The sequence below is a fragment of the Lipotes vexillifer genome, unplaced genomic scaffold (genome assembly GCF_000442215.2).
Source record: "Lipotes vexillifer unplaced genomic scaffold, Lipotes_vexillifer_v1.1 scaffold498, whole genome shotgun sequence".
Taxonomy (NCBI): domain Eukaryota; kingdom Metazoa; phylum Chordata; class Mammalia; order Artiodactyla; family Lipotidae; genus Lipotes; species Lipotes vexillifer.
This window is the reverse complement of record NW_006793744.1, coordinates 1,035,350-1,049,457: the sequence shown is the minus strand read 5'-3', so window position 1 is coordinate 1,049,457 and position 14,108 is coordinate 1,035,350. Positions and strand designations below refer to the sequence as shown.

Genomic DNA, 14,108 nt, shown 5'->3' with positions numbered 1-14,108 from the left:
TCCGCAAGTGGTGTTGGGAAAGCTGGACAGCTGCATGTAAATCAATGAAGTTACAACACACCCTCACACCATACACAAAAACAAACTCAAAATGTCTTAAAGACTTAAGTATAAAACATGACACCTTAAAACTCCTAGAAGAGAACATAGGTAAAACATTCTCTGACATTAAATGTAGCAATATTTTCTTAGATCAGTCTCCCAAGGCAATAGAAACAAAAGCAAAAATAAACAAATGGGACCTAGTCAAACATAAGCTTTTGCACAGCAAAGGAAACCATAAACAAAACGAAAAGACAATGTACGGACTGGGAGAAAATATTTGCTAACGATGTGACCAACAAGGATTTAATTTCCAAAATATACAAACAGCTCACACAACTCAACATCAAAAAAATAACCCAATCAAAAAATGAGAAGAAAACCTAAATAGACATTTCTCCAGAGAAGACATACAGACGGCCACTAGGCACATGAAAGGTTGCTCAACATCTCTAATTATTAGAGAAATGCAAATCAAAACTACAATGAGGTATCACCTCACACCAGTCAGAGTGACCATTATCAAAAAAAAGTCTACAAATAATAAATAAATGCTAGAGGGGGTCTGGAGAAAAGGGAACCATCCTACACTATTGGTGGGACTGTAAATTGGTGTAGCCACTATGGAAAACAGTATGGAGGTACCTTAAAAAACTAAAAATAGAGTTACCATATGATCCAGCAATCCCACTCCTGGGCTCTTATCTGGAAAAGATGAAAACTCTAATTCAGAAAGATAAATGCACCCCAATGTTCACGACAACACTACTTACAATAGCCAAGACATGGAAGCAACCTAAGTGTTCACTGAGAGATGAGTGGATAAAGATGTGGTACATATATACAATGGAATACTACTCAGCCATAAAAAGGAATGAAATATTGCCATTTGTAGCAACATGGATGGATCTAGAGATTACCATACTAAGTGAACTAAGTCAGACAGAGAAAGACAAATACTACATGATATCACTTATTTGTGGAATCTAAAAAATAATACAAATGAACTTATTTACAACTCAGAAACAGACTCATACACATAGAAAACAAACTTTTGGTTACCAAAGGGGAAAGGGGGGAGGGATAACAGATACATACCACTATAATATAAAATACATAAACAACAAGGATTTACTGTATAGCACAGGGAACTATATTCAGTATCTTGTAATAACCTATAAAGGAAAAGAATCTGAACAAGAATATATACATAACTGAATCATTTTGCTGTACACCTGAAACTAACACAACACTATAAATCAACTATAGCTCAATAGAAAAAAAAAAAAGAGTTTCAGGAGAGTAAGGAGGGTGTGTGTAAAAAGGCAAGCTACAGACAGAACATGGTAGTAACTTTTTATAGCTTGAATTGGAATTGTATAAGTGTTTATAAGGTAACTACCACCAATAAATTTTAAGGAAAAAAAAAGTTAACTTTCCAAGTGGTTTGGGCTTTTAGCTATATAAAGCATAAGGACATATATACTTAAGAATAAGCACTCAATAGCAAAAAGACTAGATGAGTTTAGAGTTTTCATAGGCATTTCTCACATCATTAAACTACATCAAGAGGCCAAAAGTAAAGTTATATATCCAAAAGGTAAAGTTTGCACTATCTTCAACTATGCTATAAAAAGTATAACAGAAAATAAAGAAATCAAGTGTTCAGAGGAAAAAAACTCAAAGGGGACAGGAATGAGTGGGGGAAAAAAATTGGACCCGGAATCAAAAGTTGAAAAATGTTATCGTAGATCTGCTACTTTTTAGACATTTCTAAGTACCTATTAATATGCATTTTGTTTACCTAACAGGATGGTTATGAGATAGAGAAATTGTGTGTGTGTGTGTGTGTGTGTGTGTGTGTTTATAAAAAGATATATGAGGGCTTCCCTGGTGGCGCAGTGGTTGAGAGTCCGCCTGCCGATGCAGGGGACACGGGTTCGTGCCCCGGTCCGGGAAGATCCCACATGCCACGGAGCGGCTGGGCCCGTGAGCCATGGCCGCTGAGCCTGCGCGTCCGGAGCCTGTGCTCCGCAATGGGAGAGGCCACAACAGTGAGAGGCCCGCATACCGCAAAAACAAAAAACAAAAAACAAAAAAAAAAGATGTATGAAAACACTGCATTATAAACAACTATGAAAATAAAAGGTAAATAAATTTATGTAAAAGGTAAAATTTGGAAGATTTTGAAGCCTGGTTATAATCTGAATAACCAACATAAACAAAATCATGGAGGCAGAAATGAGCTAGTATATTCAAGAGAAATTGAAACTATCAGTCTGGCTGTTGTGGAAGCAGTGTAACTGCTTATAGGGAAGCAGTGGTAGTATGGCTGAAGAGGCAGGCTTAGGCCAGATTAGAAAGGGCATCTGGTATCTACCTGACAGAACACAAGGCCCTGTCCTCTTCCAAGGAAGCTGGAGCCGGGAGCTCCTCCACCTCCCTATTCCCTAGCAGGCAGGGTTTGGGCACATGGCCAAAGCTCAACCGGATATTCTCAACGCAATGAAGCAAAGTACTCAGGAGCTTTTGGAAATTTTTATTTATGGGAGCTGTAGCAGCATCAAGTACCCAAATTAGATTCTTCTGAGGCATTAACTTGGCTTTGGTTCTTGCTTGTTTCTAGAATCTGTTCTCCTGCCTTTCTGTTAGCTCTGTGGGCTACCCTATAACCTTCTAATAAATTCTTTTTCTGCCCATATTGGCCAGAGTCAGTTTCTCTTATTTGCAACCCAAAACCTTAACCAAATTATGTACCACCTGGTAAAAGAGACAATATAATGAAAATCTATACCTACCTGGCACTTTCATACTGTTTCACAGTCATTAATGTATCCTCAATTGTTTTATTCACCAAAGTGTTCACACTGGCAATGAAAAAATTAATGGCTCCTAGAAGAGTTTCTCCATTTTTAGCCAGCAGTTTCTGTGTATCTGCATTATAGCCAAATTCTTCCTAAAACAAAAAAGTCATCTTAATTTATCCAGTTACAAATTAGTAAATGTGACTAAAGAAAATCTCAAACATATCACTATTGGGAAAATATCTGATTTAGAAATCTAGTTTTAGAAGTTTTCTCTTTCAATGTTTAAATAAATAAATAGGAATCTAAATCACAACTAGCTACAGAATTACAGAAAAAGTTGAATAAACCAAATTGTTTAGCTCTGAGGCACTGCTAAAATCAAATAATTTTAAAAAGTGAAACTACTTTGTACTAGAAAAATTATTTTCATTTCTACGCTTTGTTTCTATTATACTGTAAGCACAGCTGTTCAGAAGAAAAATATAGCAGATTATTAATCAGAGAAACTTTAACTTTCACAACCAAATTAGGTAACAATTGGCTAAAACTTTCAGACATAAAATAGATTGCAATTTTTGTGTTTTGACTGAATCTCCTTAAAGTATAAATATTAACAATACACATTTCTTTGTAAACTTAGCAACCAGTTGACTCCCAAGCTCAGATCTATCTGGACAAACAGCTGAGGAAGGATCACTCAACACCAGTTTTAGTTCATTTTCTCTGAATAAACTGAGTCTTAGCTTAGCAAACATTACACATGACTCCTTAACATATGAATGGCAAGGAATAACTCTAAATTTTGAGCAGAGAAAGCTTTCCAGTCTAAGTTTGATCAGTTAACAGATTATCAGGAACACATCTGACCAAATAAAAACTTTGATCATATCTTATTATAAGATATATCATTCAATTTGAGAATTCTGAGTTTGTTAAAAACATTTTTAAATTTCAGCTTAAAAAAATAATGTAATATTAAATTAACTAGAATTTTAGAAGATGCAAATTTAACGTTAGTGCTATAGGTACAATTAAATTTCCAGGTGATAGAATATTCAATAATTATAAATACAGAAAGTAAAATTATCTTTATTATGCTAAAAGCATTTTCCATCTAAGAGAGGTCCATGTAACTCTTTACTTGGAACTCAGTCTTCAAAACTGTAGAGCCCTTGATTTGCAAATATTGGCAGATAAGGATTACATAACAGGACTACCAATCAATATATGTAAAAACTAAAATAAAAGGCAGAAAAGCTGAAGAGTTTTGGCACCATTTTTACAAGCTAAGTTACAATATTGAAGACTAAATGTTACTGGAAATAGAATATAGGAGAAAACATTAAAAAAAAACTTAGAGTTCACACAACTGTTCTTATTTTCTTTGGTGTTCATTAAGAGGTAAAAGGCAAAATTAAAAAATCACCAAATAAGAGGAAGAAAAATATGAAATTGAGTTGGATATAAATATCATAGTTTTTCTATTCACTGTATAACAAAGTATATGTCATTGTATCATATCCCTGTAACACTGTTCATTGCTAAAAGTTCTCAACATCCACAATTCCACATTAACTTTGAAAATGCCAGAAGTCCTAATTTAGCCACAGGGAGATCCACATAACCTAGAAAGCTGTGCTTTTACTAACAACAAATAAACAAAAAAACCAGAGTATTGTAAGATGAAATCACTGCAGATTGATATGTTATACAGCAGAATTTGGAATCCTATATTTACAGATGAGAAAAACAGCCCTAAATTCAAAGCAGACAGGAGGAGTAAATGGACACTGTTCTGTTTCATGAGTGTAAATCTCGCCCATAATTCTGTGATGAAAATGTGTATAAAACTTCAGATTTTATTGCATAATTTGGAAACTTAATTGGCTAAAATAAAAAAGCTTTTTTATAGTAAGGTACAAGAGACATAGTAGTAAATGTTACAAAACAATTAGGACACTAGAAATAAATAAATATACATATGTATATGCATTATAAATACATAACTAAATATGCTTTTTTGGCAATGAAAATAAAATAAAACATGCCTCAAACTTCATTTAGTTGATAAGTTATTTTAGTATTCTCAGCTGGACAGGGGTATTTTACACATTATTATAATAGTCAAAGGGTATACATATCAAGAACAGGGCTGTAGTTCTAATCTGTCAGTGAAGAAGAAAAGCCAACACAATTCCTTGATCTAAAAATTTTCTTGCTTTATATATAGAGAGAGTGAAGTTTCAAAACACTTGAACTTTTTTTCTCTTCAGCAGCTCCTACATTATTTACAATATTTATCAGATGTAAATGTACCAAATATAAATGACCACCATTTCCCATTCAACTTATACATTAGGACTAAATAACAGAAGCATATGATTGGACCTAAAACACCAAGTTTTAGTAAGAGATATTATTACCTAATTAATCACAAATGAGTTATTTTAAACAATAATACAGAGCAGTAAAAAACTAGAATCACAAGAACTAATTGACAATTGATAGTAATTCGGACTGTGGAAACTTTCCTAATCTCAATGTAGATGTTACCCTCTAAATTGGGAAAATGCAATTTAACAAGGTGCCATATGGCACAACAGAACTAGGAGGAAGAAGGCATGTGATAAAATGGTAAAAGTCTAGTTTGGAAATTCAAACAGTTTGGAAATTCAAACAGTTTGGGAATTCATATCTTGATTCTGCCACTCAATGGATTTGTGTCTCTCATGAATAACTCAAATTCTTTGGGCCTCCATTTCCTTACTAATAAAATGAAGATAATTCCCTTACAAGCTTGCAGGAAGTCTAACAAGGCAACCTGTATAAAGTTTCTGACAGATGACAGGCATTCATTAAAAGATCATTTCCTATCCCCTTCAGGAGATTTGACTTTTTTTACTGCTGGATATTGGTTGTTCCTCTAGAAAATGAAGAAACTGGACTAATCTATAAATTCTTCCTCAACCCCCAAATGTCACAATCTCAACAACAGCTATCATAACCATCATAATTTATCTAGTGCTGCTATGTGCCAGCCCTTGCACTATGTATTTTCCAGAAATCTCAGTTAATATGGCATAAGGTGGAAGGAAGTGGACCTCAGCTCTTCACTACTGTACTCTATAAACTTTTCCTCAAAAAGAACCAACAGGCAAAGAAGGGAGTTACTGTGTTGGCGGGTGTGACTGATCCTGATTACCAAGGAGAATTTGGACTGCCCCTCCACAATGGAGGTAAGGAAGACTAAGCCTGGAACCCAGGCGATCCCTTACTACTACCATGTCCTGTGATTAATTTCAATGGAAAACTACAACAGCCCATTTCAGGAAGGACTGCTAATGGTCTGGACCTTTCAGGAATGATGGTTTGGGTCACCTCACCAGGCAAAGAACCACCACAGGCTGAGGTGCTACCTGAGGACAAATGCAGTATGGAATGGGTAATGGAAGAAGCTACAACCATGTGACCATTTGTAGAAATGAGGACTATAATTCTTATTTCTTCCTTACTTTGTTATGAATGTGTGTGTGTGTGTGTGTGTGTGTGTGTGTGTGTGTGTAAAGCAAGTACCTTTGTTTTCTTCCCTCTCTTATCTTTCCTCCCTTACCACATAAGATATATTAACTTTATATCATGATATATAGCTACTGTTAACTTAACACCATAGTATTTAAGTTTCAGGAGATCAAGGAAAAAAGTGATCCTCACCCAAGGACTTTGCATCATCTTCTACGGAAAGAGTTACTGTGTCTTTGATAGTACACAGGATAGTTATATCACACAAGACTTTATTGTCTTGATTTGGAGATTAAGTGTGGTTTAAAGAGATGCATATAAGTGCTGCTAAGTTGACAAAGGGTGGACTGTGATGGTTAATTTTATGTGCCCACTTGATAAGACTATGGTGTCCAGCTGCTTGGTCAAACATCAGTCTAGATGTTGCTACAAAGGTGCAGATTTTGTGATGTGATCAACATTTACGATGATAAACACTGAAGACGTGGTTTAAAGTTGGCTTTAAGGAGATTATCCTCCATAACATGATGGGCCTCATCTAATCAGCTGAAGGTCTTAAGAGCAAAAGTTTGAGGTTTCCTGGAGAAGAAGGAATTACGTCTTAACACTGTAACACAGAAATCTTGTCCAAGTTTCCAGCCTTCTGGCCTACCCTATGGATTGCAGACTTGCCAATCCCTATAATAGTGTCAGCCAATTCCTTAAAATAAATCTTCTGTGTGTGTGTGTGTGTGTGTGTGTGTGTGTGTGTGTGTGTGTGTGTGTGTGTGTGTATCTACTATTGATGCTCTTTCTCTGGAAAACCCAGAATGATACAAAAACATCCTCCTGTAAATGTTGATTCCAGATTTCAAATTCATCTCCAGTAGGTTCTAGTTTACCATTACTTTTACATTTATAAATACCAATTAGAATGTTCAATTCAATGAATTTAAAAAATTTTCTATATTATATATTTCCTTCAAATCACTTTTGTATACACATTTACTTTCAGCATTTGTTCACTAACAAATATATCAAGTATATTTTGGTGCATAAACATCATAAAAGAAGTAATATCATGTCTTCTTGGCAAAACAGGATGGTCCAGATTCTTTAAAAAAATGTTGCTTGTTGGAGTTGTTCCTGTTGAACAACTAACTAAATGAAAATACCTGGGATAGTTTGTGCATCAACTTGGTTGGGTCACAATGTCCAAATATTTGGTCAAACATTATTCTGATGTTTCTGGGAGGGTGTTTCTGAATGAGACTTATATTTTAATTGGTGTACTGTCAGTAAAGCAGACTGCCCTCCATAACGTGAGGGGGTGTCATGCAATCAGCTGAAGACCTTAATAGAACAACGACTGACCTCCCCTGGACAAGAAAGAATTCTGCTAGCAGACTGCCTTTGGACTTGTACTGCTACTCTTTCCTGGGTCTCCAGCCTGCCAGCCTACCCTACAGATTTTGGATGTAGCAGCCTTGCCAATCATGTGAACCAATTTCTTAAAATAAATCTCTACATAGCTATGTATCCTGTTGATTCTGTTTCTCTGGAGAATCTTGACTAACACAATACCGTATTTCCTTTTGTCCTTAAAAATACATTATTATTCAATGACTCTTTAAGAAAATTCACATAGGATATCATCATTGGAATACGTATAGCCCGCAATTTCACTGATATTATCCAATTTTGCCATCATTATTAAGAGTCAGTACTGCTATCTCTTTGCAGTCATCTTCTGATTTGTGTAATAATTGTGAAATGTATTCATCTGGTATTGTAGTCTCTTTCCATTATGTGCAAAAATGAAAAATTCCAAAATTCTTAATTGTGTTGCATGAACATTAAAAAAAAACAAACAACTACATAAATAGTTTCTCCAGATTTCTTTTTGGCAATGCAAACAAACAAAAAGTATTTATCTCACTATTGTATCATTCTTCTAGGCAATGCTGTCATTCTTTAGTTTTATTGTCTTAGCCATTTTTAACATGGTAGGAAAAAACTGATGAGTAATAACGAAATAATTCCTAAGATGGTGAAACAGCAAAATGTTTTAAGATACAGGAAAATAGGATCATTAAGATCCCATATCGTGTCTGATTTCCAATGGACCAATATGGTAGTTGCAAGATAACAAGTTTTATTCTATTAAAAGCATAAGTAAATTTTCTCATTGGAAGACCTCCAAGAAAGAATAAAGTCATGAAATACCAATCCTTACAAAGAGTTAGAAATGCTCAAATAAAAAACTCAAAAATTCAAACTGGGTCCAATGGACTTGAATACTGAGGATTACCCTCTCAGTTCTGTTTAAAAAAAAAAGGACTTCACATCTGTAAAAGAAAGATAATAAAAATACTACTAGCTAAGACTGAGCATTAGATGAGCTAATACACATATAAACCACTGTATCTGGTGTATAGTAAGTCCCCAATCTCTGTTAACTATTATGATTAATAGGTTCTACTGAATATAGCCTCAGTGATAACATTACTGCAACACTTCCCCACACCCTATACTCTGGCTACCTCTCTCCATACTGTGGGGATTTTTCTCTGGGTCACAGACCATCTAAAGATTCCTCTTAAAGAGACAGCAAGAGATTATGGAAAGGGACTTCCCTTGTGATTCAGTGGTTAAGAATCTTGCAATGCAGAGGACACTGGTTCAATCCCTGGTTGGGGAACTAAGATCCCACATGCCACAGGGCAACTGGGCCTGCACGCCACAACTAGAGAGCCCATGCACCACAACTACTGAGCCCACTTGCTCTGGAGCCTGTGCACGTCAACAAAGAGCCTGTGCGCTGTGTGCTGCAACTAAGACCCGACGCAGCTAAAAAAATAAATACTTTAAAAAATGCTATTAATTCTTATTTTTTTAAAAAAAAGAGATCATGGAGAAACAAAAAGGCCTGGATATAAATTCCAATTCTATCTTTTATTTGTTTTGTGAGTTTATAAAAACTACGTAACCTCTCTTGGCCTCAACTTCCTCATCTATAAATAGGGGATAACATTTCTTGCAGTGTTAATTACATGATATAATGGTTACAAAGCACCTAGCCCATTATATTGAAATTGTGGATACTCAATAATTGCAGCTGTTATGATAACTCAGCTTCCTAAACATTAGTTTCATTCTTCTTTTTGACTGTCTAATGACTCAGAATTGAATCTCCATGTTTTTCTCAACATTGTCATCTGTAGCCAAACTTTCTTTGTCCAAGATACTAGATATTACCAAATGATTTAATGCTCTAAATTATCTAACTGTGCAAGTTAGAAGTCTGTAGGCAAGGAATTTCTGTACCTTTTGGCTCCACATGAGGAAAAAAAAAAGACACAGAAGGAGTCACTTAAGATATTATTAGAAGTTGTTAATAATGCTTTGCTGAATACTTATATAGATATATACAGAAAAATAATTTCATTCTAAAATTCACAATTTTACACTAATGATTTCAGTAAAAGTGTATCACAAATCCAGTCAAGCAAGCTACTCTTTGCTCAGGACATTCAGAGACTACGCAGGAGATTTTCAATAGATGCCTGAATTTACTTTTTACCCACACCCAGCTATATACATAGCTATGATTCTTTCTAGGCTCAAGCAGGCTGAGTACTCTTTTTCCTTTCCTCTACCAAGTTCCCTTGCCCTAAAACCTCCAGATGACATCTTCTTTAGGGTACAACTGGACCACCATGTTGACAGAAGTCAGTTGGGCCTTCTTGAAAATTATATGAAATATCTTAAAGAACACCACAAGATTACAATTTTATTAAGAATTCAGCAAATCAGAAATGTAACAACTTACCTCTTAGTATACTCCTATTGCCATTTTCATCCCCCTCACCCCCCAGTAGTTATTTCAAATAATCTTACATGGAGTTCTAGTGACTTCAAACTCAGGTCAGCAAATGCATCTCCGAGTTGCCTTTGGGTATGCACCATTTGGAAAAGCTGGGTTGACAATGTCTGAGCCAGTTTTAGAATATTTTCATATTTTTTCTTGTTATCTCTTAATATATCAATCTGAGCTTCAAGTTCAAGGTCCACAGTTCTTGATCCACGGCCCAGCTTCTCAGAGATAATTTGTCGAGTGCACTAGAAGTGGAAAGATATACTTTGTTTAGGAAGAAAAAAAAGAACAAAAGAAAAAAACAGTAATACAGCAATCCAAAGTGCAAATGCTGGAGCATATGGCATACACCATTTTTGGCTTCAAACAAGCTAGCCTAACAAACTGAATACTGTCAGCCCCCTTAGAGGGTCATCAAGACTCAGAAAGTAAATTTTTTTTTTTTTTTGCGGTACGCGGGCCTCTCACTGTCGCGGCCCCTCTGGTTGCGGAGCACAGGCTCCACACGCCCAGGCCCAGCGGCCATGGCCCACTGGCCCAGCCGCTCTGTGGCACGTGGGATACTTCCAGACCGGGGCATGAACCTGTGTCCCCTGCATCGGCAGGCGGACTCTCAACCACTGCGCCACCAGGGAAGCCCCAGAAAGTAAATTTATCAGACATGTTTTTTAACTATTATTTATTAGAGGAAGTTTTAAGACGTATCTAGCTAGTGTATATACTGCCAGATGAGCTCTCTCACATAATCATATTTCAAGTTTTGTGCACTTTGGTAGATTACTGAAAACAACTGAGATACTTGGCATTGATTTAAGAACAATACTCGACTATTAATATAGGAATAATAAGAATACCAAAATTCTACTCTCTTATTGGTTTCAAATGCTTTTTTTCCTTCGATTTTCCCCTTAAATAGCTGTGTATATGTGTGTGAGTAGGAAGAATGAGGGGAAGAAAGGAAGGAGGAAGAAGAAAGAGGAGGTGGGGAGGGAGGGAAGGGGGAAGGAACAGAGAAAGAGAAAGAGGTAGAGATTACAGATTCCTGAAATCTTCTACTTTTGCCCAGATAAAATTAAATTATGTTATTCTACTCTATGTTATTCTATCTCTGTCCCAGAAATAATGATATAGGAATTTACAATTTTTTAAAGTACCTAACTTTAGAGCACATGAAAATAAGTTTTCTAGTAATTTTTGCTAGAAATAAAAAATTACAAGCAAATTCACTACTCAACAATACATTTTCAGAGTAACAATGCAGGACATTAATATAATCCTTATCATTTAAATCTAAAAAAATATTCTGAAAAGTAGTAAATAAGTTTTGCAATTTTTAAAATTTGCAAATTTGTTCTTTGATCATGTCTCTCAAACTTTTGGTCACAGAATTAGTATATGTTGTAAAAGTTAAAATAATGAATAAAATAAAAATGAAATTCCCCTTCCGTCCTTTAATTTAACTAAATAGTAGAAAACTATTAATAGTTTGATGGGTAGTATAGACTCTTCTTTAAACCTATATAATCATATATATAATATTCTTAAAGTAAACATGAGCCCATGCTATGCTATACATAATATCCTGAGCACTTCTTTTCTAAGAACGAATATCTTGAGACTTTTCCTCGTCAATACACATAAATTTATATTTAGCTACTCATATTTTTCTATTTTAAAATTGAAATGAATTCCCTGACACATTCTCTCTTATCATCAACTAAGGATTTTTATGAATAGACATTTTTTTAAAGGAGTTCTTTTTTTAAAAAGCAGAGGGAGGAGGAACCAAGATGGTGGAGTAGAAGGACGTGCTCTCACTCCCTCTTGTGAGAACACCAGAATCACAACTAGCTGCTGGACAACCATTGACAGGAAGACACTGGAACTCACCAAAGATACTCCACACCCAAAGACAAAGGAGAAGCCACAATGAGACGGTAGGAGGGGCGCAATCACAGTAAAATCAAATCCCATAACTAGTGGGTGGGTGACTCACAGACTGGCAAACACTTATACCACAGAAGTCCACCCACTGGAGTGAAGGTTCTGAGCCCCACATCAGGCTTCCCAACCTGGGGGTCTGGCAACGGGAGGAGGAATTCCTAGAGAATCAGACTTTGAAGGCTAGTGGGAATTGATTGCAAGACTTTGACAGGACTGGGGGAAACAGACTCCACTCTTGGAGGGCACACAGCAGTGACCCCGCGGGAGACTGAACCAGACCTACCTGCTAGTGTTGGAGGGTCTCCTGCAGAGGTGGGGGGTGGCTCTGTTTCACCAGGGGGACAAGGACACTGGCAGGAGAAGTTCTGGGAAGTACTCCTTGGCATGAGCCCTGCCAGAGCCTGTCATTAGCCCCACCAAAGAGCCCAGGTAGGCTCCAGTGTTGGGTTGCCTCAGGCCAAACAACCAACAGGGAGGGAACCCAGCCCCACCCATCAACAGTTAAGTGGATTAAAGTTTTACAGAGCTCTGCCCACCAGAGCAACAGTCGGCTCTACCCACCACCAGTCCTTCCCATCAAGCCTCTCAGATAGCCTCATACACCAGAGGGCAGATAGCAGAAGTAAGAAGAACTACAATCCAGCAGCCTGTGGAACAAAAACCACATTCACAGAAAGACAGACAAGATGAAAAGGCAGAGGGCTATATACCAGATGAAGGAACAAGATAAAACCCCAGAAAAAAAACTAAATGAAGTGGAGATAGGCAACCTTCCAGAAAAAGAATTCAGAATAATGATAGTGAAGATGATCCAGGACCTCAGAAAAAGAATGGAGGCAAAGATAGAGAAGATGCAAGAAATGTTTAACAAAGACCTAGAAGAATTAAAGAACAAACAAACAGAGATGAACAATACAATAAATGAAATGAAAACTACACTAGAAGGAATCAATAGCAGAACAACTGAGGCAGAAGAATGGATAAGTGACCTGAAAGACAGAATGGTGGAACTCACTGCTACAGAATAAAGAAAAAAGAATGAAAAGAAATGAAGACAGCCTAAGAGACCTCTGAGACAACATTAAACACAAGAACATTTGCAATATAGGTGTCCCAGAAGGAGAAGAGAGAGAGAAAGGACCAGAGCAAATATCTGAAGAGATTACAGTTGAAAACTTCCCTAACATGGGAAAGGAAAGAGCCATCCAAGTCCAGGAAGTGCAGCGAGTCCCATACAGGATAAACCCAAGGAGAAACATACTGAGACACATAGTAATCAAACTGGCAAAAATTAAAGACAAAGAAAAATTACTGAAAGCAGAAAGGGAAAAACGAAAATAACATACAAGGGAACTCCCATAAGGTTAAGAGCTGATTTCTCAGCATAAACTCCACAAGCCAGAAGAGAGTGACATGATATACTTAAAGTGATGAAAGGGAAGAACCTACAACCAAGATTACTCTACCCAGCAAGGATCTCATTCAGATTCAATGGAGAAATCAAAAGTTTTACAGAAAAGGAAAATTCAGCACCACCAAACCAGCTCTACAAGAAATGGTAAAGGAACTTCTCTAAGTGGGAAACACAAGAGAAGAAAAGGACCTACAAAAACAAACCCAAAACAATTAAGAAAATGATCATAGGAACATACATATTGATAATTACCTTAAACGTGAATGGATTAAATGCTCCAACCAAAAGACACAGGCTCGCTGAATGGATACAAAAACAAGACCCATATATATGCTGTCTACAAGAGACCCACTTCAGACCTAGGGACACATACAGACTGAAAGTAAGGAGATGGAAAAAGATATTCCATGCAAATGGAAATCAAAACAAAGCTGGAGTAGCTACATTCATATCAGATAAAATAGACTTTAAAATAAAGTATGTTACAAGAGACAAGGAAGGACACTACATAATGATCAAGGAACCA

At 36.4% G+C, this 14,108-nt stretch overlaps 1 protein-coding gene across 5 annotated transcripts in view; it reads right to left on the bottom strand.

The window, feature by feature from the left end:
- ARFIP1 (ARF interacting protein 1) overlaps positions 1–14,108 on the bottom strand; it is a 136,529-nt gene that overhangs the window by 36,109 nt on the left and 86,312 nt on the right. For all 5 annotated transcript variants that reach the window (XM_007466711.1, XM_007466712.1, XM_007466710.1 and 2 more), the window contains 2 exons: positions 10,248–10,469; positions 2,841–2,998 (listed from right to left, as the gene is read on the bottom strand). In XM_007466711.1, the coding sequence (XP_007466773.1) occupies positions 2,841–2,998; positions 10,248–10,469 (380 nt within the window). The remainder of the gene's footprint in view (positions 1–2,840; positions 2,999–10,247; positions 10,470–14,108) is intronic.